A 24472-nucleotide genomic window follows, 5' to 3' on the forward strand; every position below is an offset into this window, starting at 1 on the left:
GGAATGTGGTCTTTGCTAGCCCAGACATTTCAAGTCGTTATTGGAAATATGTAATGTGGTTCTGACACTATTTTACTACTCGTGGATCAGCTGCACTACGGTGAAGTTTCACTTTAATTCTCTGCTCCGAATCGACCGCAGGTTAGGAAACCAGAAAGCCAAGCTGGTTAGAACTGTGTTTAAAGTAAGACGACCAGGCTCTGATTTAAGGCCAATCAGAGGATCCTGTGAGTAGAAGTCAGTGTAAGTGCAGGGCCTTTATAATATCTATTTTGAGTTCTCCCTCCTCCAAAGCTCTGTGATTTCCCATGTAACATAAGCAACATTGTTAGATTATCTTTTCTTCTCTCATTGCACAGTTCCCGTTGAGAAGGACAACGTTTAAGACTTCCTAGCAGGCTGAGGAGTTCACCTGTGGTGACGGTCCTAGTTGCTACAGACCATGCAACACCTGAAGCGGAAACAGTGTCACAAGCAGGCTGTCCACGTGCCTTGAAAGTGCAGAAGTCCCACAGGGCTTGGCGTCTGGGCCTCTTCCATGGGGCTCTCAGCAGAGCCTTGGGAAGAGGAGCCAGAACAGGTCCTACGTGTGGAGGCACTAAGGCTGGAAAAATGCCCGTCTTCTCCAGATGTGCATTCTGTCCTTGACTGATGCTGACCAGGAGCCGGATTTTGTTTTATGTGGGTTTTTTTTTTTTTTAAATCAATGTTTTCTACAGTGATTGACATTCATGCATGCCTGGTGCCTGCCGGGTCCAATCTCTGTGGTGCTCATTTTGCCTTCCCTTTTCTTCTGGAATCATTCAGAAAAGGGGATGTGAGCGGGTGTGGGAGGCTTCTTGCCCAGATGTGCCACTGGAAGAATGTGGCAGAGCCAGATGTGAAGTGGACCTCCCATGAGTGAAGGGTACCCGGAGTCACAGCGCAGATCGGAGGGGAATGGCTTTCTAAGTGCTCTCTGGATTCGTAACATCATGCTAGCCCACATCCAAGTCAAAATGCCTGTCCAGATTAAATGTCAAAACTGGACTGTTATCATCTTTGAGTTTTCCTGAGCATCTTTGAAGAAGAAAGAGTCTTTTGGGGGAGGCTAATTGATCCCAGGCCTGAGAATTGGACATGGGTTTCTATGGCTCCTTCAGAAGAAAACTCCCAGTATCTTAAATCCAGGTATCACATAATGTTTCAGCCAGGGCACACACATGCAGAGCATCAGAACAAAAGCCAGAGGCACAGTTATCTGACATCCACAGGGCAGGATGAGTTTTCTATGGTAGTGAGAGTAGTGGTAGCAAGAGTTGATGCTACAAAAATCTACACTATTGTTGATTATAAATAAATCCAGTGACACTCGTGCAGATAGCACTCAGGCAACACCACAGAGCCCATTATGAAATCATCCAAGAACTGAGACACATAAAAACTTTATTAGTCATCCCAGAAATAAAGTGCAAACAAGTTCGTCTTGAGAGATCCCCAAATCTTTATGCTTTCACTGGGCAGAGCCATAAAATGGTGCCTGACAATTTTAAGTGATATCCTAATTGATCACTGGATTTTTACAGTTGCTTGTAAGCTGTAAGTTGGATATTAACAAGGCAGGATTAAGAGGAAAGCCCCTTGGACTGAGCATTTGTTCTAAGTCCTTTGCACAAACCCACCGGTCAGCCAGGCCAGACTTCTGCATGGACCTTTTTGAAATGGACCTTTAATCTGAAGATCATTGTTATTTCCACACCAATTAGAGCAGAATGTAAAATGTGCCCCAAGTTCACAAGCAGATGGAAAATTATTCCAGTTGTCTCTCTGTCTTGTGCAGGAAGTACTTTCTGGGCATTTTTACATTGTTTCTTTGGTGAAACTAACACATTGTAATACAATAATAACACGGCCTCCTTTAATACCATCACATACTCCGTAATTACCATGAAAAGTATGACCCAACATTTTGTATATACACATTTCTGCTTTATAGTCTTCAGTTGGATACAGTGACGGTACAGACAATCCGGGACAATTTTGTTCCTAAAGGGATGTTGTGTTAAAAGGGAGGCAGATTTTTTTACATGCCCACCATCAGGAACAAACAGCTCCAATGATGAGCAGGGATTTGCTTTCAAAGACTGAATTAAATTTTTTAAAAAGTGACTATACGATAAGTACATCAATTCTCCTTTTCTAAAAATTACCAAAATCAATAAATACATTCACCTACCTCATAATATAAGGGAGCATTACTGTCTAGAGGTTTCTTTGCCTTTTTAGACGGAGTTTCAAAAAGTGCACTCGATCCATTGATCTGTAAGAAAATTCATCGATAATGAAACAAAAAGGCTCACTTAAAAAATCCTTAGAGATATGTAATTTTGAAATATCTTGGTGACTTGAGGGGTTGGGGAACCTAGCAATGAAGGGATAGTCATTGATTAGTTCAATTACTTTAATCACTTTGGTAAGCTGTTAGTAAATCGGACAGAACTTTTCTGTGTTATCATTCCCCTCTAAACCCAGACAGCTACGATTCTCTGTAGACTTCCTTCTTTCAGTTAGTTATGGACTTCCTTGGAACATTATTCAACAGTTTTGTCTTTTACTGTTACTGTATCTTTTAGTAAATAATTCCTAACGGAACCTCACATGGAGCCGGCTATGACTTCAGACATTTTTGTTGAATGAATGAAGGTGGAATGAGCAACAATCACAGAAAAAAAAAAATAATTCTTCCAGATTAGATGATTCAAATTGATTCCAACTAAGTGTTTATATATAAGTCATCCACCAAAACTTACCAAACAGCCCAAGAATGTGATAGTTTTCTTTATTTCATTATTTTATTTTATCACTTCAAGGGAAAAAAAGTCTCCAAGGAGCTTAGAGGGGGAAGGGACAGGTACCTTCTGGAGAATGTCTTGCCACGAAACCACACTGAAGAGTCTGCGCTGAGGGGCTTGGACCGCGAGGGTGAGGGCTCGAATGAGAAGCTCGTCCTCAGTCTGGTTTCCAACTACAAAAGCAATGGAGCCCTTCCAGTCGTTCTGTTGCAAAACCAGAAGGAATTAGATTCTACGTACTCCTGGCTAGGTAATTTTGTCTCAAAGGCTTCCATTGAAAAACAGGATAATTGTCCTATAAACCCTACTTTAAATTTAAAGACAGCGGACCTTGTAGCATATGTGGGTTTTTGATTCAAGCAGCCGCAAGGCGGCAGTATTGTGCCAAATTTCATGCAACTTTACCAAAAAGCAATTTTCTTGAGAAACTAGGTCTTTTATTTTAAAGAAGACTTTTTTTTTTTTAATGACACACTTTCACTAGAATGCTATCCAAGAATACATTGGTGTTTGGAAGCAACAGTTCATTCATTCGTTACAAATATACATTAAGATATAATCTCGAATGCAGGGATCTTTGTTCTTTTCCTTGATGCATCATAAGACTCTAATGCTAGGAACGTAGTAGGACGTCTATGAATATTTGTTGAATGTTGGGTAATATTGAGTGAGTTGCCAAGTGGGCTTGTCTATAAGGTAAAATTCAATCCCGAAGTTTTTGCAAAGCACAGAACTAGAACACATCTTTTCCTCCTAATGTAACATAAGACTCTCATTGCTAATTCAAATACGAAGTTCTTTCTACTCTCAAAAAATAGGCTGCAATATTAAACTTGTCCATGAAAGTTTTCATCAAATAATTTAAAGAAATAAGTTACTAAAAACAATATTCTTATTCAGTAATCCCTTTTTCTCTGTCCTTTATAATTATAATTTCTTTTGGGCAGAAGCAATTCTCTGGAGGAGATCAAGAATGGAATTGACCGAATTTCCCATCATGTGGTGCTGAGGAAAAAGCCAAAAGCATACAAATCAGGCCTAGTGTTTTCAAATACTCATCACCTTATGCGGAGATGGACCAAGCAAACATGGTAAAGACATCAGGAAAGAGAGATAAATGTAAGGGAGGGTACTCTAGCCAAGGGACCTCTTTTACTTTCTCCATTTGTACAATAAAGGGCAACAGCTAAGCTTCCCTCTGACTCCACTCCAGAGATCTGATACAAATAGAGTAAAATTCCCCCTTGGTGGATTCCAGAACCATGTCTAAGACAATTTGGAAAGATTTTATACAAATTTAATGAAATACATCATTTTCTGTGGTTCTCTCTGGTTTCTGTCCAGTTCATAATCAGGGTAAGGCTGGAAGTAGGGTACAGATGGGAGCAAAGATGGTGCGAATTCTTCCTTATCATCAAAGAGTGATTGTCCTGAAACTTCTCTTACTTCTCTCCATGGAAACTCACCAACTACCTAACAAAAACCCACCCAATTTTCAATGCTAAACCCCAAACAAAAGCCACACATAAAAGCATAAAAATGTATATTTAATCTACAAAGTGTATATCTGTGTGTGTGAATGTAGACATGTGACTCTGTGCTTCCCTCTGTGATACTGAGTTTAAAATCTTTTTTTGTTTGTTTACTAATTTACCATTGTAAGACTGATCATCCGTTTTGTCAAGTATCCTGATGCAGAAAAGCGGGTGTGATATTTAGAATGTAATCTTTGGAAAAAAATTCCACAATCACAAAACGATCTCTCCTGTATCGAATGCCTTTATTTTCTCTTGCCTGCTCCCTCAATCAAAAACTGCAACTATGCTCATCCTCAAAGAAGAAAAAGCTCTTTCAGTCCATGATAAAATAGCCATGGTTCCTGAACAGACAATACCTTCAAGTTCCTGTCAGTTACACTTTCTGACACTGAAGACTTTAATGAGCATTACCCCTTCTCCCACTCCATCCTGCGAACTTCCTTACCACTATTCAAAAGCTAGTGGTTCATTAGTGTCTTCTTTTTTCAGATTCCACATATTAACTAGTATATATAAAATAGATGAATAACAAGTTTCTTCTGTATAGCACAGGGAACTACATTCAATATCTTGTAGCAACCTATATATAATGAAGACTATGAAAACAAATATATGTATGTATATGTACAACTGAAACATTATGCTGTACACCAGAAATTGATACACTGTAACTGACTATACTGCAATTAAAAAAAAAAAAAAAAGCTAGTGGTGACAAGAAATGGCTGCCTTTCAGCTCTTTGGGGGACAATCCAGAAAGAAGGCATCGCAGTCCACCATCTACCATTTAGTATCTGGTATCTAAGGCAGGTGTTGACTATTTTAGACCAGAAAAAATGGGAGGACAGGGGGAGGAGGAGGAACTAATAGTTATTGAAATCTGCCATGTGCCAGGCATATGTTATCTTGTTGAATCCCTAAGTAATCCCTTTAAATAAGGGCATTAATACTTTATAGATGAACAAACAGAGGCCCAACAAAGTTAGACAACTTGTTCGAGGTCATTTTGGCAGAAATACATGGGGACCACATACCTGGCTCACAATTTTGTGATCATTTCAGAACAGTTTTGAGAGCAAATTTTGGAGTCAGAAACTTTTCATAATTCTTAAATTGCACCTAACAGCTACTTTGGCCACCATAAACATAATAGATAAAGATTTACATCACGTGTTAAAAATGTATAGAGCCTTCAAAAATAGATTATATATTAAGTCCTTAAAATGTCCAAGACTGCTTTTTATCTTTGATCATTTTTCAAAGACTCAGAGTTTAAGGAAATTTCCCAAGGTTGTCTCTCCCCAAGCCTGCTGCTATTGTTATGTTGCTCTAGGATGCAGTTTTTAAAAATTTATTTATTTAAAAAAAAATTTTTTGTGGGGAGGGAGGTAATTAGGTTTATTTATTTACTTATTTTTAGAGGAGGTACTGGGGATTGAACCCAGGATCTCATACATGCTAAGCATGCACTCTACCACTTGAGCTATACCCTCCCCACTAAGACACATCTTAACACAAGATCTGTTCCTCTGTCCTTGGCACTGTACTGAAACTTCCGGGCTCCCTGCAATCACCCTGAGACAGTTCACCTGCGCTAGACCAGATCCAGATTTATTTAAGTGCAGAGCTGTCTACAAGGCCCACTGGGAGCTAGACCATGTCTCTCCACTAGAAGGGATCTAGAGAGTCCAGCTGAGTCCCCCTTTCCCTTCTGTACTCTCGAAGCCACCAAACTCCTACTCCAAAAATTAGATCTGTTTGGCAAAATAAGACCCATGAAGGACTTTGTCAGAGTCACGGATTAGTATCTAATCACATTGCCAGAACCCAGCTAGGCATGAAATGGACTGATCAGACAGTAATAATGCAAGGATCGCCTACAGCGAAGGATGCACTCATGGCCATGCTGCACTAGGGGGCAGCGAGATGCCAGGAAATGCACAGTATGTTATAATGACCAACGTTATCATGTATCTAATATCTGTATCTAATTAGGAAAATGCATTAAATAAATGACACTCTGCCAATATAGTTTTTGAATCTTTTTTCTTAGTATTTCAAGATAACTGTGGATTCTAAATCTCTCCTAACTGGCAGCAGTTTTAGAAACAGGAAATTGTTTTGGAAAAAAAAATTAGACACAAATTAAATTTGGTAAAATATGATGAAAATACATCCCTTTACCCGTATCCTGCCCCGACATGCAGTTAAACACAGTCCTTAGATTTAAGTTCACAGAGCAGCAAAAGAAACTGAAGGCAGAGACAACGAATGCTGACCGTATGGGAGAAATGAAAACACAGCGTGCAGAGCCTGATTCATCACACCCGTGAGTCCCTCAGTGCTACTACCTGTGCGGGAATTAAGACAGTTCAGGAAGTTTGGGTGTAATTAGGAGCAGAAGCCTAGAGAAAGAAAACAACAATCATTTTAGGAAAACTACACTGGACATATCCAACAGTGAAGGAAGAGGGTTTTAGTCTGGCACACCTCAAACATCTTAAGAAATAAAGTCAGCTTTCATTGCCTGGAGACATGCACTGCACAGACTTCTGCTGAATCTTGCCCTCTAGCAGTTACTGATAAAAGTCATTCAAAGGATGGAATGAAGTCATGTATGGATACAATCCATTACCTTTTATTTACTTTACCAGCCTCACCTAATTTGAAGCCTGGCGGGAGGGCGTCCTAACCCAAACACTCACACTCTAGACTCCTACGGCAAGAAAGGACTCATGTAAATGCAGAAAACCTGGCCGGCTCACATAAACTCACTGTCCCAGAGACACAGGGTAGATTCATAACTATTTTTCTTTCATATATTGCAAATTCTAGCTTCCGGACGATGAGAATGAGATCACTTCTTTCTATTAGCATAAGTCATCAGCTGGAACGTGGAACAGCCAAGGCGGACAAGCACGCATGCTCTCTCCTGCTGCCTTTGCTAGGGGGTCTGTTGCCCTGGACGACCAGGGGTGAGAGTCCCACAGTCCTCTACCCAGAACCGATCGGAGCCTGTTGAGCTCTATGAAGCAATGGCATTTAGCACCCTTATTTGGAGAAGACGTTATAAAAGCCCCAAATAAAATTAATGCAGTACTGAAAAAGTCAGGTTTTGTTAAGAGTTGTTTAACACTGTGCAGATATGCGAACCTGAACTTTATGTCAATACTCTGTTGAAAGGATAACCTTTTTGTTAAGGAGATTTACTGCCAAATGGACAGGGATTTGTGAATGTCTTTCTCATACCGGGTTTTTCCTTCAAAAGGAGTCTTGGATCTCCATCAGCAAAGGAGTGTTAGTATGGGCTGTTGGCCAGCAGAAGAAATATTTTTATTACATTGAACTGGCTGCTATAATCGTATTTGTTAAAAAGAGATTCTAACTGTGAAATAAGTTGGAAATATAAGTTAGAAAATGGGTACACGTCGTTAGATAACAAACAAGGACAATACAAATGACCAGGATATGTAGTTAGCCAACTCCTTCGACTGTCTTTATTAAATCAGTTCTTAGGATAGATTCTTCTTTAATTACCGGTTCCTCACAATTTATTATAAAGCCTATAGCTGGATGGGTCATCAGCATGCTCTTACAAGTGCTCTTTATTTAGGAATTAGTTCATGAGGCTGTCACATTTTCTCAACTACACTGTAAGCTCTTTAGGTCAGAAAATTGTTTTATGTGCTTTTGTAGCTCACCATGCTCAGCAATGAACAGAAAATAGAGCATGGCTCTCTGCGTAAAGTAGCTGTTGATCGACAGAGAAGACGCGTGGACTGAGGATTTTGACCCTGGGAATCATGAAGCGCTAGAACGTCAGGATACTGAGCAGGGTACACAGTGCACAGCCTTGACGTCCTTTAGGAGGAAGATGGAATGTATCGGATCTAACGTGGTTCACATTAGGGGTCAGTAACAAAGATTTGGAGAGTTAGGTCCTGCCAAGCCATTCATCTGCTAAGACACATTTTTCTCTTGACCATCTCAGGAGTCCAATTTCCCACTCAGGATCTGAGCACTGGGGCCATTGTTGTGGGAGGTCCCCAGCTCCGCTTGCCCACAGGTGACAAGGCTCCCTTGGTGGCCTCTTGGAGAAACACAAGTAATTGTGGCACAATGATTAAGAGCCTGGGCTTGGGAGACAGAATGCCTGGATTTGAATCTTGGTAAACCAGCTGTGTGTCCTTGGGCAAGTTACTTAACTTCTCTGTGCTTCACATATAATTGAGGGTAACTACAGTACCTAACTTTGGGGATTGTTGCAAAGATTGAATCCGAAAATCTATAGAAAGCCTTTCTGAGCACAGCACTCAGCAATTATCAGAGCCATCACCATGGATATTGTTTTGGGGGATTCTGTTCGTGTTAGTCATTGCAACAAACATGGTTATTCCATACATGCTGTTTCAAGTGTGGAAAGCTTATGGGTGAACCAAGAAAAAGATCACACAGAATATCAACAGTTGCATCATGAGCAACAGCCCATTTATAAAATAATTTTCTCTTTGATAACAATAAACTTATTAATATATTTTAAAATATTTTTGGTCTTTGAGACAGAGGGCAAAGTCATAAACACAGGATATTTAAAATCATACAGGTACAGAATTTTCAGAGCTGTGGGAGAGAATGTGAGAGTGTGGCAGGAGGGGCCTTCAAATCATTTTGCACCCGGTGCAGTTCTATCCGAGACATCAACTCATCACCACCTGTGAAAAAGACATCGATTGAATTAAACGAAGAGTATGGAGGCTGCCTAAGGAGATGATAAGTTCTGAGGGAGCCACACTGAGGACCAGACACCAGACTCATTTTCATTACAGATGGGGACCTGCTTCCTTGGTTTAAAAAAATAAGAACCTGGATCAGGTGTTAGTATTTGGATCGCAAATATTGATCTGGTTAATCTTACGGCTCCAGATCTGAAATACAGATGTCAGGTAAGGCTAGATCGTAAACACAAAAGCAAAGTGGCTGAAGTTCTTATTTGATAGAGCACCTTGGTGTACACCATCTTCCCAATGCAGTGGGCTCCCTGACCTGCTGCTATATTCTGGCTTCCCTGGGCCCCTTACAGGTGAATTTCCAGAATCCCCCACCCCTTTTCCTGGATAGAATGAAATTTACCCACATCACCTCCTATTCAACTCAAGAGACTTGAGAGTTGATTTTGCTAACTGGATGAATAAATATATCCCAAGGATTTAGTGAAATAAAAAAGTACTTTTTAAAATATTTTTTCTGTCCAAGCTATCTACATTTTCAAAAAGGAATCCCAATGACTCTCGGACTAACTCAGAGGATGTCCTGCTGATGGGGTGACTTAGGCAGTGCACAGGGCCAGTGGAAAGGCTCCCTTAGAATCATATCACCTAGACAACTTCCTACTTTGCCTGTGTGCCTGGCATATAGTAGCATTCAATAAATGTTCTTGAACTTAGCAGCCAAAACCACACACTAAAGTGAATTTTTACACATGTTTAGTAGGGGAAGGCCAGCTATGTGGCATTTTATCAGCTACACTCAGCACTTTGGAAGGAATCATGTCTCTGAGTCACTGAGCATTTGAATTAAAGGAAGAGCATATTCGTTTGATGTTTAGGCAATACCATAATGTCTTATATTCATTGATGAGAACTCAGCCATCTAGAAGTCTAGAAACATCTTTACTACATATGGACACACTGTCTGGTGTTTCTTGTTTTCGTGACTGTTATATGTGATTGCTAATTAAAATGACTGAAGTTCTGGTGAAAAGAGCAGAACTCTGAAGTGGTATCAAATTCTGCCTCTGCAGTTTCTTAGCCAAGTGGCCTTGCATCTATCTTGGTGACTTAGCTTTCTCATTTATAAAAATGGATCTAATAATACAAACTTCCAAAGGTTGTTGCAAGTCTCTAATGAACAAATACATATGTAGAAGCATTTTGTAAATTGTAAAGCTCCAAGCAAAGGTAAAATATTAGTATCTGCAAAGCTAAGATTCCAATTTTCCTTAGAAAGTTCTGCAAAAATGAGTTAAAACAGGTGATTATTTCTGGATAGTTTGGGCTCCAAGCTTAGGCTATTTTGGTTGTTTTCCCTTTGTTTTTCAGAGTCCCTGGCCCATCCCAGCAATCTAGCACATGAGCCTAATTCGGTTTTGCTTCATGCATCAGAGTTTTAAGACAGCTATTAAAACACCACATGGAAAAGCTTTGCAGGGAATTCTACTCCACAGAGAAACCACAGAAACCACTACACACCTTAACTATCTCCCCACCCACCCCCCTCAAGAGTTGGCTAAAATTACAGCTCCATTCTGTTAGTACAATCCAACCAGTTTTATTGCTTGGAGCAAAATCTGAGGTCCAAAATGAACTTCAGAACATAAAAAGTAAGGCAAACCTCAAAAGGAAACAGGCTTCTTTGGGTTTTCAAACAAATATTACATATCAGAGGCATTCTTCTAACGGAGGAGACAGAGCGAAGCCAAGAGAAGTCCTGCTAATTGCTCCACAAATGTAAAATTGGAATCAGGGACTCACCCCAAAGAAAGGAGATCTCTTTTCATCATCAGATGTTAAGGCTACAACCTTTCATCAACTCCCTCCTCAGACATCAGACCGTTTTGTGCCTTCCTTGAGTTCCTTCAGTGTTGAGTTACTATCTCCCACGTTAAAAATTAAGATATATTGTCAAGACTCAAGATTAGCTCAGTAGGTACCCTTTGTTAGCCCTTTTATTTTGTTTTTTCCCCCCACCTACCTTTCTCTAACTGAATGCCATTTATTCCCTAAGCATTGTGATGGAGCCCACGAACTTGCATAGCCTTGGCACTGGGGCTACAGAAAGGAAACAAAACCACCAAACCAAGGCTCTTTCTAATGAGCATCTATGCCCCTAGCTGCTGCGTGGTTAGTGACATCTCACCTATTATTTGTGTACTACACGGCCATGATAAGAGTTTAATTCTCCACATCCAACTTGAGTGCGCACAGAATATCCAAGGATACTTCTAAGACTGTCCTGATGACAAGTACTCTGTCCTGTTCACCCTCAAGTTCAATTAAATATCCAAGAAATGCCAATAGTTTGGTAACCAAATCAGATCCCCCATATAGTCTCTAAAACTTGGAAGCAGAACAAAAATTCTTTGTCTGACAAATGTTTTGACTTTGGGATCTAAAACTATGTTCTTCAAATTATGATGTGGGAAAGAAGGGGCACCCAAGGACGGTCCTAGGGCAGTGTCAGATCTTCTAGATACCCGGGTTTGTATCCTGCTAGGAGGGGGTGAAGAGTCTACCAGAACAGTCCCCAGGGGTTACAGAAAAACTAGGAGCATGTACCTTGAGCCAGAAGTGTGGTAGGGAATCTGTGCCCTGCCTCCATTCAATTAAAAAGAAAGGAATAGTTCAACTCAGAAAGCATTTATTACAGTACTATGACTAAATGTCTGCGATGTAACAAAATGTAAAAGATACACAAAAATGACTAAGACAGAAGTTGGAAAGTGAGCAAAAAGTGCTTACATTTCTAAAGAAGTCCCTTAAGAGGCCTTTTCTTGTGCAGGCTACTTAACCACATAGTTACTCTGACTGGCCTATCAACCCAGTTAGGATATGTTACTCTCCAGAGCTGGTTCTGTTTCTGTGCAGCAATCCTGACTTTTCTGGCTGCTCAGGACCCGAGTTGTTTGGGGAAGACAAGAGATGGTAGAGACCTATCTCTGAGTGAGGAAACTGGGGTAAGACCTCTAAATCGTCAAGTGAAGGGTTAAAAGTATTGATCAATATTAGTCAATCCTATCGGTCATAATGGCCATCATTAAAAAGTCCACAAATAATAAATGCTAGAGAGGGTGTGGAGAAAAAGGAACTCTCCTACACTGTTGGTGGGAATGTAGTTTGGTGCAGCCATTAGGGAAAACAGTATGGAGATTCCTCAAAAAACTAAAAGTAGACTAACCATATGATCCAGCAATCCCATTGCTGGGCATATAACTGGAGGAAACTCTAATTTGAAAAGACACATGTACCCCAATGTTCATAACAGTACTATTTACATCAGCCAAGACATGGAAACAACCTAAATGTCCATCAACAGATGACTGGATAAAGCAGTTGTGGTATATATACAATGGAATACTACTGAGCCATAAAAAAGTTTATTCATTTGCAGCAACATGGATGAACTTGGAGATCATCATACTAAGGGAAGTGAGCCAGAAAGAGAAAGAAAAATACCATGTGATATCACCTATATGTGGAATCCACAAAAAAGACACAAATGATCTTATTTACAAAACCAAGACAGACTCACAGACATAGAAACAAACTTATAGTTTGGGGGTAAAGGGGATGAGAAGGGATATATTGGGAGCTTGGGATTTGCAGATACTAACTACTATATACAAAATGGATAAACAACAAGGTCTTACTGTATAGCACAGGTAACTATATTTGATACCTTATAATAACCTATAATGAAAAAGACTATGAAAAGGAATATATTACTGAATCACTATGCTGTACACCAGAAATTAACACAACATTGTAAATCGACTATACTTCAATAAAAATATAAAACAGATAACAAGTTTCTACTGCAGAGCACAGGGAACTATATTCACCATCTTGTAGTAACCTATAATGAAAAAGAATATGAAACAAATATATGTATGTATATGTATGACTGAACTATTATGCTGTACACCACAAATTGACACAACATTGTAAACTGACTATATTTCAATTAAAAAAACACGAATCAACCCTAAAGGGAGGGCAGATTAGAATATGGGTGGGTGTCTGAGGCAGAACCTGAGACTGTCTTCTAAGAACATGTGCAGTTCCCTTCATATCTCTACTCAGCTGTCTGTGTTTTAGGGAAGGGTTTCATAGGAGGTGGACAAGAAGGTGAGGTGGAGGAAAGCCAGGAGGGAAAGTGTCACTGAAACCAGGGGAGGAGTGGTGTATGCCGTTAAAGGCAATTAAAAGGTCACTAGTGACTTTAGCAAAAGCAGTTGTATTTGCTTGAAACTGCTTCCTGCTCATTCCTCCCCTCCTGCAATTGTATACACCTTCATAATTCACAGATTTCCATTACAATATGAACCTCACATGCTTTAAGGACTATTTGACAAAATATTCCCAGTTAATGATTATGATAAATTTCAAGCCCTAGATCTGGTTATGGTGATTAATTTTCTCCAATTACATAGGTGCACAGAGTCTATTTATTGGTTACATAGGGGCAATAATTCATTATAATTATTCCTCTCCTATTGATTCCCTAATATAGTCCTTACAATAGCTCTTTCAATAGTGTAATGAAAAGGCCACTGGATTTAGAATCAGAAAGCCTGATTATTAGTCCTGATTCCAACCACACAGTCTTGCAAAAACACTCATATAACTCAGAACCTGGACCTTAGCAAAATAATACTTAGAGCAGAGAGTCATTCACTCATTCAACCAATGTTTACTGAGGAGTTACTATGTGCCAAACATTGAAATGGGCATTAGGAATTACTATCCTTAAACAGTTATCAGCCTGGGGAAGAAAATCCACAAATAAAGGCAAGAAGAGATTACAGTTAGAAGTATTTCATAAGAAGGCACTGTACACAGTATCCATTTCTATTATTATACTGTTTACTCTAATTTATTCACTCATAATTGACATTTGCTATGTGGGTACCTGTGCTACCCTGGAAATGGAGGATGCGAAGATTACTAAGATAAGGGAAATTGAGGAAATGAACTAAATCTGTTATTTCTCAACACGGTTAGACTTCAAAACATAACGCTGAATTACAAAAAAGAAAAATCACAGAATTGTTAAGCACACTATGGAACCATTTGTGTAAATTTAAAAAATTATACAATAAACAATACTATATAATATTCATGGCCACAGATAAATAGCTACATAGGCAGGCTGAGAGGATATGCGTCAAATCCATGACAGTGCTGGCTTCTAGGAAGGGAGACAAAGGAAAGGAACAGGGGATGAGGGTAAGAACAAAGCGTTCTTCCGTGTGTTTTTCCCCCCACATTGTGTATTTTAAAAATACAAAGACAAACAAGCAATTGTCCTGATGGTACAAAATGTGCTTCTTATATTACCCTTTGTGCTTTTCTGCATTTAAAAAGATACCGGGCAGAAGTCTCTGCTCTCAAAAGACCCACGTTCCAGTAAGGGAGACAGATGTATGCATGGTCATAGTGTAAGACGGTGTGCGTTTTACTAGACCGCGTCTCTCCTGTGTTTTATCTCCCCGCCTCATGGGCAGATGCCACTGGAAGAAACAGTGGGAGGAATTTGTTGTGTCTCTCGATTATCCACTTCCTCCCTACACAGTGGCCCCATCTCTACCTCCTCAGCAGAGCACCTGCACCTCCTCTAGCTCAGGTTTCCTCCCTTTTCAGGTTTTCATCTCAGTACAGCCCTTTCGCCATCTCAAGAACTTGCTCCTTTTTCTTGGGCTGAGGTAGAGATTCTGCTCCTCCTTTCAGTTTTGTCCTAGAGCAAATGGCCCACCTTCCTCTGACCTCTTCTTAGAGCTTTGGCCTCTCATCCCTCCTCTCTCTCCCTCTCCAGTTTTCAGTCCCTTCCTCCCCTTTCCTCTCTGTCCCATTTCACAAGTACTTAGCTATCTTCACCTAATCTGTCTCTCCCACTAACCATTTTCCATCTGATCTTCTTTTCTTCAGTCAAACTCCCCCAAACAAGTGATCTAACTCTTGACTCCCCATCTCCTGATAGACCACGATGCCTTTAAATCCTGCAGTCTTGTTCCCACTCCCTCCCTCACCACCACCACCACCACCATTCACTCTATTGAGATTACATCCTTGAAAATCACCAGTGGTGTCTTCATCACCAAATATGGTTGACTTGCCCTAATCTCCCTAGATCTCTATTGGTGGGAGGCATCCACTGCCACTGTGTGTCCACCTCCCTGATCCGACTTCTCTGACACCACTCTGTCTTCACTCTGTCTTTTATTGCTTTGTCTGTTCCTTGTCTGACCATCAGGCTCTTTCCTTTCTTTCCATCTCATAAATGAGAAACTTTAGAGATTCCACAGCATTCCGTTCTCCTGGTGCTTTCTCTCTGTTGGATATTCTACCTACTCCCATGGCACCGACTATTACCTCTCTGCTGACAACCCCTAAACTGGTATCTTTAACCAAGGACTGTGAGCTAGAGTCCGTATTTTGGACCCCTTGGTGAACATTTCTACTTTGATGTTTTAGCATCATCTCAAACTCAGCACGTCTAAAAGCTGAGTTCTTTACCTCTCTCTATAGACCCTAAAAACATAAACAAAATCCCCCCATTAAAAACAATAAAAATCATCTAAGTTCTTTTGGCTAAATTTGTCAGCTTCTGAGACTTTCCATTTTTTCCCAGTCATCATGACTTCAAATCCTCTCCCAATCTCCCTTTGGATATAAAATCACAGTTACTGTCTTTCCAGAACTTCTTGAGTCTGTCACTTCCTTTTTATTCTCATGGTGACTCTCCTAGACCAACCTATAACTATGTCAACTCTGGACCTACTGAAGATGTCTTCTGCAGGGTCTATTCAAGCCTCCAGCTTCCTCCATCTCTAACCTATTCCTTTCTGTAAGACATGAATCCAATCATTTCACTCTTCCCTCACAGAAAGTATTTTAACGTCTAACTCTTAGACTCTAGTGGAATAAGACAGAGTCCAAACTCCAAGGATTGGAATTCAAAGTCCTTTACATTCTCTTCCCCACATATTTTTAACACCACATCACCCATTCATTTTCTAAACTCACTTCTCTCAGACAAATTGATCTGTGTAAATTCCTGAGCCTAAATTTCGTCATGTAAATAGGAATGATATTTTGAGTTTTTGTGAGGATTAATCATGATAGCCTGTGTAAAGCACCTAATACAGTGTCTAGTTAGTGGTTAACTGTGTATCACAAGTATGTCCATGGGTTTTCTCAGCTTTCTGCTTGCTCAGCCTGGTTCTTTTATACAGAATTCCTTCCTTCCAGGTGAAATTCCCGCTTCATCTGTGACTCCTTCCCCGAACATCTAGCCCAACAGTGATTTCTACGTCTCTGCTTGCCTATGAAAACTCGTCGTCAGTACTATACTAGTAACACAGAGTTTCCGTTTGTGGTCACGGTATTAACGTACGTCTTGAGCTTCAGTGTGTGTCAGACTCGTGCTAGTTAAAGCACAAATCTATATACAGACCAGACCCCAAACTCCCGATTCAGTAAGTCTAGAGCGGGGCCTGAGAATATGTATTTATTTTAAGTTCCCAGATGATGCTTTTGCTTCTAGTCCAGGGATCACACTTTCAGAAGGACCGGTGTATATTTTCTCAGATTAACTCCAGGTGACAGGATGCTGAATTGCCCCTTTTCCCACTGATTCATCCTCCCTCTCTGTGCAACCCAGGCAGTGCTTTCATATGGAACTAGCTAATGTTTCTTAATGGAAGTTAATCACTTACTGAAGCTGTAGGCAAACTCCATATTCACTAGCTGGTTGCACTCAGTCTTAAACTATTCCAAAATAATTAAAAATCTGCCAAAAGAGAATGCCTCAGTGATGGCAGATAAACAACATATTATTTATATATAAAGAAAAAACACATTAGATATAGATATAGCCAGGCAAGCTTCAACTCTTCATGTGAGTGGAGAGGTATATGGACTCCAGGAATTTTAAAAAGGAAAATTATTTCTATTTTCCTCTGGAATGCATTTTTAAAGTTATATTTTGGGATAGGCCCATCTTACATTTTGGAAATTCAACATTCTTCAAATAATTTCCATATGAAAATATGTTTCTGTATCAAGGACCACTCCGCTGTCTCCTCTGAAGCCTTGTGATAGATTGGGGGTACAGGGGATTGGAAGGAAGGTGTCAATAGCAAAAGAGGATAGAGGAAAAAAAATAGGGAGAACTTCCAGAAGATAACAAAAGGGCAATTCTGTCCACAAACCCCAAAGATAATGGCTGGCAAGTTAGTAACTGCCTATTCCCCTCCTGGCTCACCCACACCTCAACTACTCCTGCGTTCAAGACAGAGACTTCTGCTCCACAGCTGACCGTGTTTAGGGCATGGAATTAACCTGTGGGGAACACCTATCCTAAGGACTTACATAAGGAACATCCAGGAAGGCATCCATCTTTCCTAGCTTGATTTTATTTTAATCCCACTTTTTTCCAATCCAAACTGAACAATCCAAGGTGAACAATCTTTCCTACTGAATTAATTTAAAACATTGTCAAGTACAATTTTTTTAAGATGCTCGTTTGTTTGACCAAAAACTTTCATTGATCAAATTAAGTTAGATCATTTTAAAGACTTTTTCTAGCAGCTAAATTTCAAAATAGAGAGGAAACTTTCAAATTCCTTGATTTTAGAGGAACATTAGCTTCTATAAAATAAAAGTAATTAGAGGTGGTGAGGAGGTCTACAACAGGAGAAAGCAAAAGAAAGAATCCTGCCAAGGAGGTTGAGAGCAGACTTTCAGTGATGCCACCAGTGGACCCACTGGGACATGCTGGGTAGGATGAGTGGATTTCCTCAGCTACTTTGAAGACGGTACTAAATGAGGGTACAGCCAGAGGTTCAGTTCCCATATGGATGTCATGTGACCCAAAAGTCTGCTCCACATGATCAAAACCTTTGGTCTCTAGACATGACTGCTCTTAATTACTGAACATAAGAGGGACTAAGCAAAAAAGTTTCTTCAGAGGAAACAGAACATCACTGCTTTAAATATAATTTTCAGAGTACATCCTTCTGAGCAAATGTGACACCTTCATCACAAAGAGTAAAATAACACATCCACAGTTATTGCCATTGCAAAGGTGGAAGATATGGTCATAATAAATCATTTTTCCACAGACATTTTCCTAGCATTCTCTACTGCTTCACCTTACTGTTACAATAACGTGTGAATAACGAAATTCTCTTTATCCTTGCTCAGCCTTCTAAATACTTGGTGTGAAGACAGAGGTGGCTGAATTCAGTATTCCTCGCCTCAAACCAGTTTGATCAAAACTCAATTATTAAATACATATACAAAGTAATAACCATTTTTAAGGATCACATGATTTTTCGTTGGTGTTTATATAATTTGAGGGGGTTTCCTCTCCATTTCTATGAATATATCCTTCCTGAAAAACTGTTACTGTCTGTACCACCCAAGGCCACACACTATAATTATGTTTAGCAGAAGACACAATAAGAACAGCACAAAGAATAATGATTTGAGGGGTGAGGACAAGGGGAAGCCAGGAGACAGAATTTATTTAATTTTAGAAAGCATCTCACAAGTTCTCCTATCAAAAATACCGAGTTGCCATGGAGTAGAGATGTTTTGTCACGGGTAGGTAACTGGTTTAAAAACAAAGGTGAGGTTAAGGGCACAGTTCTTTGGATGGAGAAGTGTTAACAGAGGGGAGCCCTGGGCATCTTCCCTGCATAGGTCTAATTGACCTGTTTTATAGAAGAAATGCAAATAGATAATAGTGACATCTGAAGTTGCAGAGTTCAGTACTGGAAGATTTCTTTCATTGACATTTAGTTTAATTCCTTCATTTTGCAGATGGGAAAAAAAAATCTACGCCATGGAGGAGTGGTGAAGGTGGCACAGACAGCAAGAGGCATGTCCTGATTCCCAGACGATGGGCCTTCCTCTGCCACCTCGCCTTACCTTCATTGGCAGATGTTGTGACAACGACACTATGCCAGGGGGACAATTAAGTACCTCAGGGAGATTTCACAAAAGCTTTCTGATTTGAGCAAGCATATACATCAGATGAGATTCAATGTGGGAAGTATAAGTAAGTGTATGAAGGAAAACATAATCCAAACTCTAGTCAGAAGTTCAGACTTTGATGTCAATTATAGGAAAGGTACCTCTATGTACTGCTTCCCCATAACCATCAGCTTACTGTGCTGCAGTTCTATTGAAAGGCCTTGGCTCACCATATTCAGGAAAAAAATGGGAACAAAATAGAAAACATGTGGTAGGAATAACATGATTTAAAGAAGGGTGGTTTTGGTATAAATAACAGGAAGAACAACCACGTTTGTTTTATCATTCCTCCAATTATGATTGACTGAGTATATTCCAGGCACCACATTCCAGAGAGGGAACTCACCATGACTCACCAGATCACTATTTGACCTTGAGAAGTTCACAGTCAAGTGAGAGAACAGATCCACCAACAACTCTAATAAGCATGGTAAGTACCATCATCACGGTATGTATAAGCACTGTGGGAACGTGGTGAAATGAACATCGGAAATCGGAAGTCAGGGATAGTTCCGTGGAGGAAGCACATTTGATTAGTGACTTTAAGAATGAGAAGTTCAACAAGTAGTGTTCGAATTTCTAAAAAGAAATTCTATATACATGAAAGCACACACTTGCCTAGAAGGTTTGAGTTGTCTAGTTGTTAGGGGTGACAGTGGTTGGGATAAAGGAGGGAAGATGAGGCTGGGATGGATCTGGGAAGATTGTTAAGGGCCAAGGAATTCATAGTAAGGGTGGAGACGGAAGCAGGAAGTGACATGATCTTATTGGTATTGCAGAAGGACGACCCAGGTGGCCGTGCAGAGGGTACATAGAGGGGAGAAGAGGCGGTGGTTCTGATAGTCACTGAGCACACAGAGGTATGCCATCTTGGTGGCTGAACTGAAATGAATGCTGGTTGGTGGATAGAATAAAAGTAACTGTGATAAGCAGTAAAATTAAGAATGTAAAATCCAATGTAAACTTAGCACAAACTGATCATTATAAGATGTTAATTTGATCTTTGATACCTGAGCTTCCTGGGGTTGTAACATTAAGGGAACTTTCACAGCATAGTCTGTGGTCTGGGCTGCATCTGAAGGCAGCAAATGTACAGGGCACATCTTTTCCTAAGCACTCTGGACTTTCAGGTGATCCCTGGCTAATCATCATCCCCAACCTCAAACTCTGCTTTCGACTTGATTCATTTTTACTTTTATTTTAATTATACTGCAATCCAATTCTTGTGTGTATTGTTTTTAATACTTGTAACACATACATTATGTTTATAGAAATTTATAACATAAAATGTTTAAAATGTAAATCCACAGTGAAGAGACTTCAAAGTCTGGATATGTTGCTGAATTTTTTTTCAAGTATCATGAATAGGTCAGTATTCTGAATTTTCAGGAGATCAAAGAAGAAAAATATAAACAATCACAACCCAAGGCACGTTCTGATACTGTGCAAAAATCATTAAAATGTTTACAAATAGTTAGTATTTCTAAAATGTAAAACAACATGATTCTTTCAACATAAAAATTTGATTAATTAAATCTGATTACTATTGCAAGTGATATAAATGTTGGATGGAAATGAAGCTCACAGTTTGTGTTGTTAAAAGTTGAGTAGGCAAACACTTTTTAAAATCAGAATGGCAAATATGTTTTGTTAAAGCTCCTTATTCCAAAAAAGGAAGTCTGCCATCATTAATGAAGGAAAATTTAAAGAATATAATATAATCATTTTCATGCATTAAAATATTTGAAATAAAAACTTTTCATCAAAATGTGTCATTAAAGTAATTGCAAAACATTTTCAAACACATCATCAGAGCTTTTAACATAATCTATTATGTAGTTAAACACAAGTGAGCATTTTTAGACATAAAATACTTAGCTGAACTTCAAAAAATAATATATGGCTGTACCACTGGAATGCAGATTTATAGTTTTGACTGTGGCAAAGCATTTATCTACTGAAATGAGAAAGCAACCTTTTGGAAAATGTATAAATCAAAAGTAGTAAAATTTAATCACTGTTGATAAAATTTTAAATGTTTCATGTAAAAGTGTTTTAATAATACCTCATTTGCAAAAGCCAATATGCTAAAGACAGTTACATTTTTTGTCATTGATCTGGTGGAGCTGGATGGAACAGCACCTGCGATATCTCAAACTATTTCAATAGGCTCCAAGAAAAATGGCTTCACTGAGAAGTATTTACATGAAAACAGGGCCAGAGTAGTGAAATGGAGAAAGTCTGGAGTTTCAGCCCACAACTGTGAAAAAAGTTCCAAATGTTTTGTTTTGGTCCTAACTCACTGTATTCAATATATGCAGCTGGTGCAATAAAAGATGAATATCAAATAAGTCAACATAAATACTTCTTGGTAAGTTTTCTATTTACTACCGTATGTTAAATAAACACCAGAGATAATTAAGTAATTCATCTGAAGGGAGCTTGGGGTTGAACATTAGACAAATATTAGGGTCCCAGTGGACAGTCATCGTGCTAGAACTGCAGCCACTGAGTGGAAACCATGCCAAGCCTTGTGTGTTTCTTTTCATGTGAATTGTGAAGTTGGAGTAGTTAGCATTTGGGAAATGAAACTGACTTTTAGTGATTTGTTTCTAATGAAATATTCTAACAGAAATGTCAACTTCCTTTAGCTTTGTAAGAAATAAATGAAAATTTGTTGCCCATGTAAAATTAATAAAACAAACTAAGAGAAGCAGAGGATATACAGAAACACAGAAATAAATGGTACAACTTGAAATAAAACAAAATAAAGTATCAGTTATAAAAGAAAAACTATTAGATTGCCTAATACATTATATAAAAATGGGTTGTTATTTTATGATAAAATGAAAAGTATTAACCTCTTTCAACTTTTTCAATCCTAAAATTTAGCCACACTATGTTTATAAACAAAGTGGATTTGGGATGATCAAACATTTATAAAATTAAGCCAACTAATTAAATATGACATTTCAAGAAATGGTTTTGTGCCTTAATTGATAATAGATACATTAAGTACATAAAATTTTTAGACATTATTATGAAGGCCAGAAAAATTTTAAACATAATTATTAAGAGTTCAAAAGTTGAAAGAGCTTTCAGTATGATGAACAATATTGTTGCTATTAAGAGAAATTACGTGTAGAGAACTACAAATTACATAATGACTATGTATGTAAAAGGAAAGTTATGGGATGAGCCTAAATACATTCCCCAAGTCACCTCATGGCTCAGACAGGGCAACACTTAGTGTGTGAAAGCCATGTCAACCAAAGACTGCACCAACACTTCTGAAAACCAACAAATGATTTTGAAACCACTAGAAATATTTGATGAGTGGTATGTACTAAAAATTATAGCATCTAGCAAGGAGTTGTATAAAGTACATATAGTTTTATTTTTATTATGCTTTAAAAATGCGATTAAAATTTTTTTGATTTGTATGTTGATTTACATACAACTGTGAGAGTTATTAGCATATTTTGAAGTTTCACCCTTGGCTGAAAGAGACAAGAGATGTTAGAAGGCTGTTGTAACAGTGTCAAAAATTACAGGAGGTACAAAAGAAGGAACTAAAGTAGAGAAGTTGGAGTAATAGGAATCGCTGACCAATTTTATTGTTGGAAGATTGGAAGACGATTTCTAACTTCAGTGAATAGGATAGTAGCAGTTTTGAACGTACTGAGTTTGAAAAACATGAGTAACATTCATATGGAAATAGACAAAAGAGTAATAATAAGTATTTATATCAGACTAAACGGGGTTCCATACTCTTCCACATACTTTGACTTTCACACCACTCTAATACAGCACTACTACTGATAAGAGCTCCTCCTTACTGAGCACCAACTTGTCCTTCATTCATTCAAAAGTGGTATTTGAGCCCAATATATCAGGTGCTGGTGACAGATCAGTGAGCAAGATAAATCCCTGCCTGCGTGGAGCTTACATTCACATGGAGAGAAAGACATAACATGATATGAATGTGAAGTAGAAGGTCAGGAATGGAATCAGGGTAAGGGGATAGAGTGTAATGATGTAGTTGACACAGGGTGATCAGGGAGGGCCACATCTGAACAGAAACCTGAAGGAAAGGAGGGAGTGGCTCACAGGAATATCTTGCGTGGAGTCATTCTAGCCCAAGGGCACAGCAAGAGCAAAGGCACAAAGGTGGCAGTGTGCTTTCTGATGGATTTGCAGATCAGCACAAAGGCCAGTACGGTTACAGAGGACTGAGTGCAAAGGTGAGTCATACAAATAGTTGGAGTGGTTGGCAGAAGCCAGATACATGGGCTGCGGTGGAGCATCTGGATTTCACTCAAAGTCTGGCGAATTAAAAGGTCCACTCTGGCTACTGTGTGGAGACAAGATTCCAGAGCAGCAAGAATGGGAGAAAAAGACTAAGTTGGGACGCTCTTGAGCTGTCTATAGCTCAGCAAGAGATGGTGATGGCTTGGACAATGGAGTCGTAGTGGGGGTGTCCCAAAAGAAAAGACTTAAGATCTATTTCAAAGGCGGAGCCAACAAGACTCTGTAGAACTGGATCATGGGGTTCAGAAAAGGAGGCGAAAACAATGAAATCAAGGTTTCTGGCTCTTGTGACTCGCTGGGTGAATGGTGACACCTTTCAATGAGAAGGTGAAGACTTGGCAGAGAGCAGGTTTGAAGAGGAAAATCCAGTTTGGGTTTGGATGTGTGAGGTCTGAGATAATATGTGCTAGATGCCTTTAAATCCTCTCAACAATCTTTTTAATACCTGCAAGGGATGTATGACCACTGTTTCTGTTTTACGGATACCGAAACTAAGGCTCTGAAATTTTCTCATGATCAGTGGGCTGCAACAAATTCTGGAGCTCAAAAAAGAAAATAGGCCAGGAAACTGAGGCAGTAAAAAACAGTCAATGAATTTAATTCAGTAGGTATTTGCTGAAGACCACGATGTACTAATCACTATTAGGTACTGTGGCCAGAAGGGAGAAAATTAAAAATGTTAACCTTTTGCTACCCTCCAGGAGTCTATAGGGCTGAAAAAGAATGCAGATACAGTAGGTAACACCGAAACTGTTGGACTACAGCTCAAAGCAGGACAGCATTAAAAAGATAACAATCACTGAAGTAGTTCAGTAGAAGGAGAAAAGTCAGTAAGGGTCAGAATCATGTGGCTTAAGCTCCCTTCTGGAAGATGTAAGGGAAGGTTTTAATGAGAAGGAGTCGGATGGAGGCAAGAAGATCTTTGGGCCAGGAAACTGCATGGGAATAGTCAGTATGCCTGGGGATACTACAGAGA

General features: G+C 39.3%; 1 protein-coding gene across 1 annotated transcript in view; it reads right to left on the reverse strand.

The window, feature by feature from the left end:
- SPAG17 (sperm associated antigen 17) overlaps window positions 1-24472 on the reverse strand; it is a 190468-nt gene that overhangs the window by 157641 nt on the left and 8355 nt on the right. The window contains exons 2-3 of the mRNA XM_031457908.2: window positions 2895-3035; window positions 2216-2299 (exon numbers count right to left, since the gene is read on the reverse strand). Coding sequence (XP_031313768.2) covers window positions 2216-2299; window positions 2895-3035 — 225 coding nt within the window. The remainder of the gene's footprint in view (window positions 1-2215; window positions 2300-2894; window positions 3036-24472) is intronic.

Source organism: Camelus dromedarius, chromosome 9 (genome assembly GCF_036321535.1).
Source record: "Camelus dromedarius isolate mCamDro1 chromosome 9, mCamDro1.pat, whole genome shotgun sequence".
NCBI lineage: Eukaryota > Metazoa > Chordata > Mammalia > Artiodactyla > Camelidae > Camelus > Camelus dromedarius.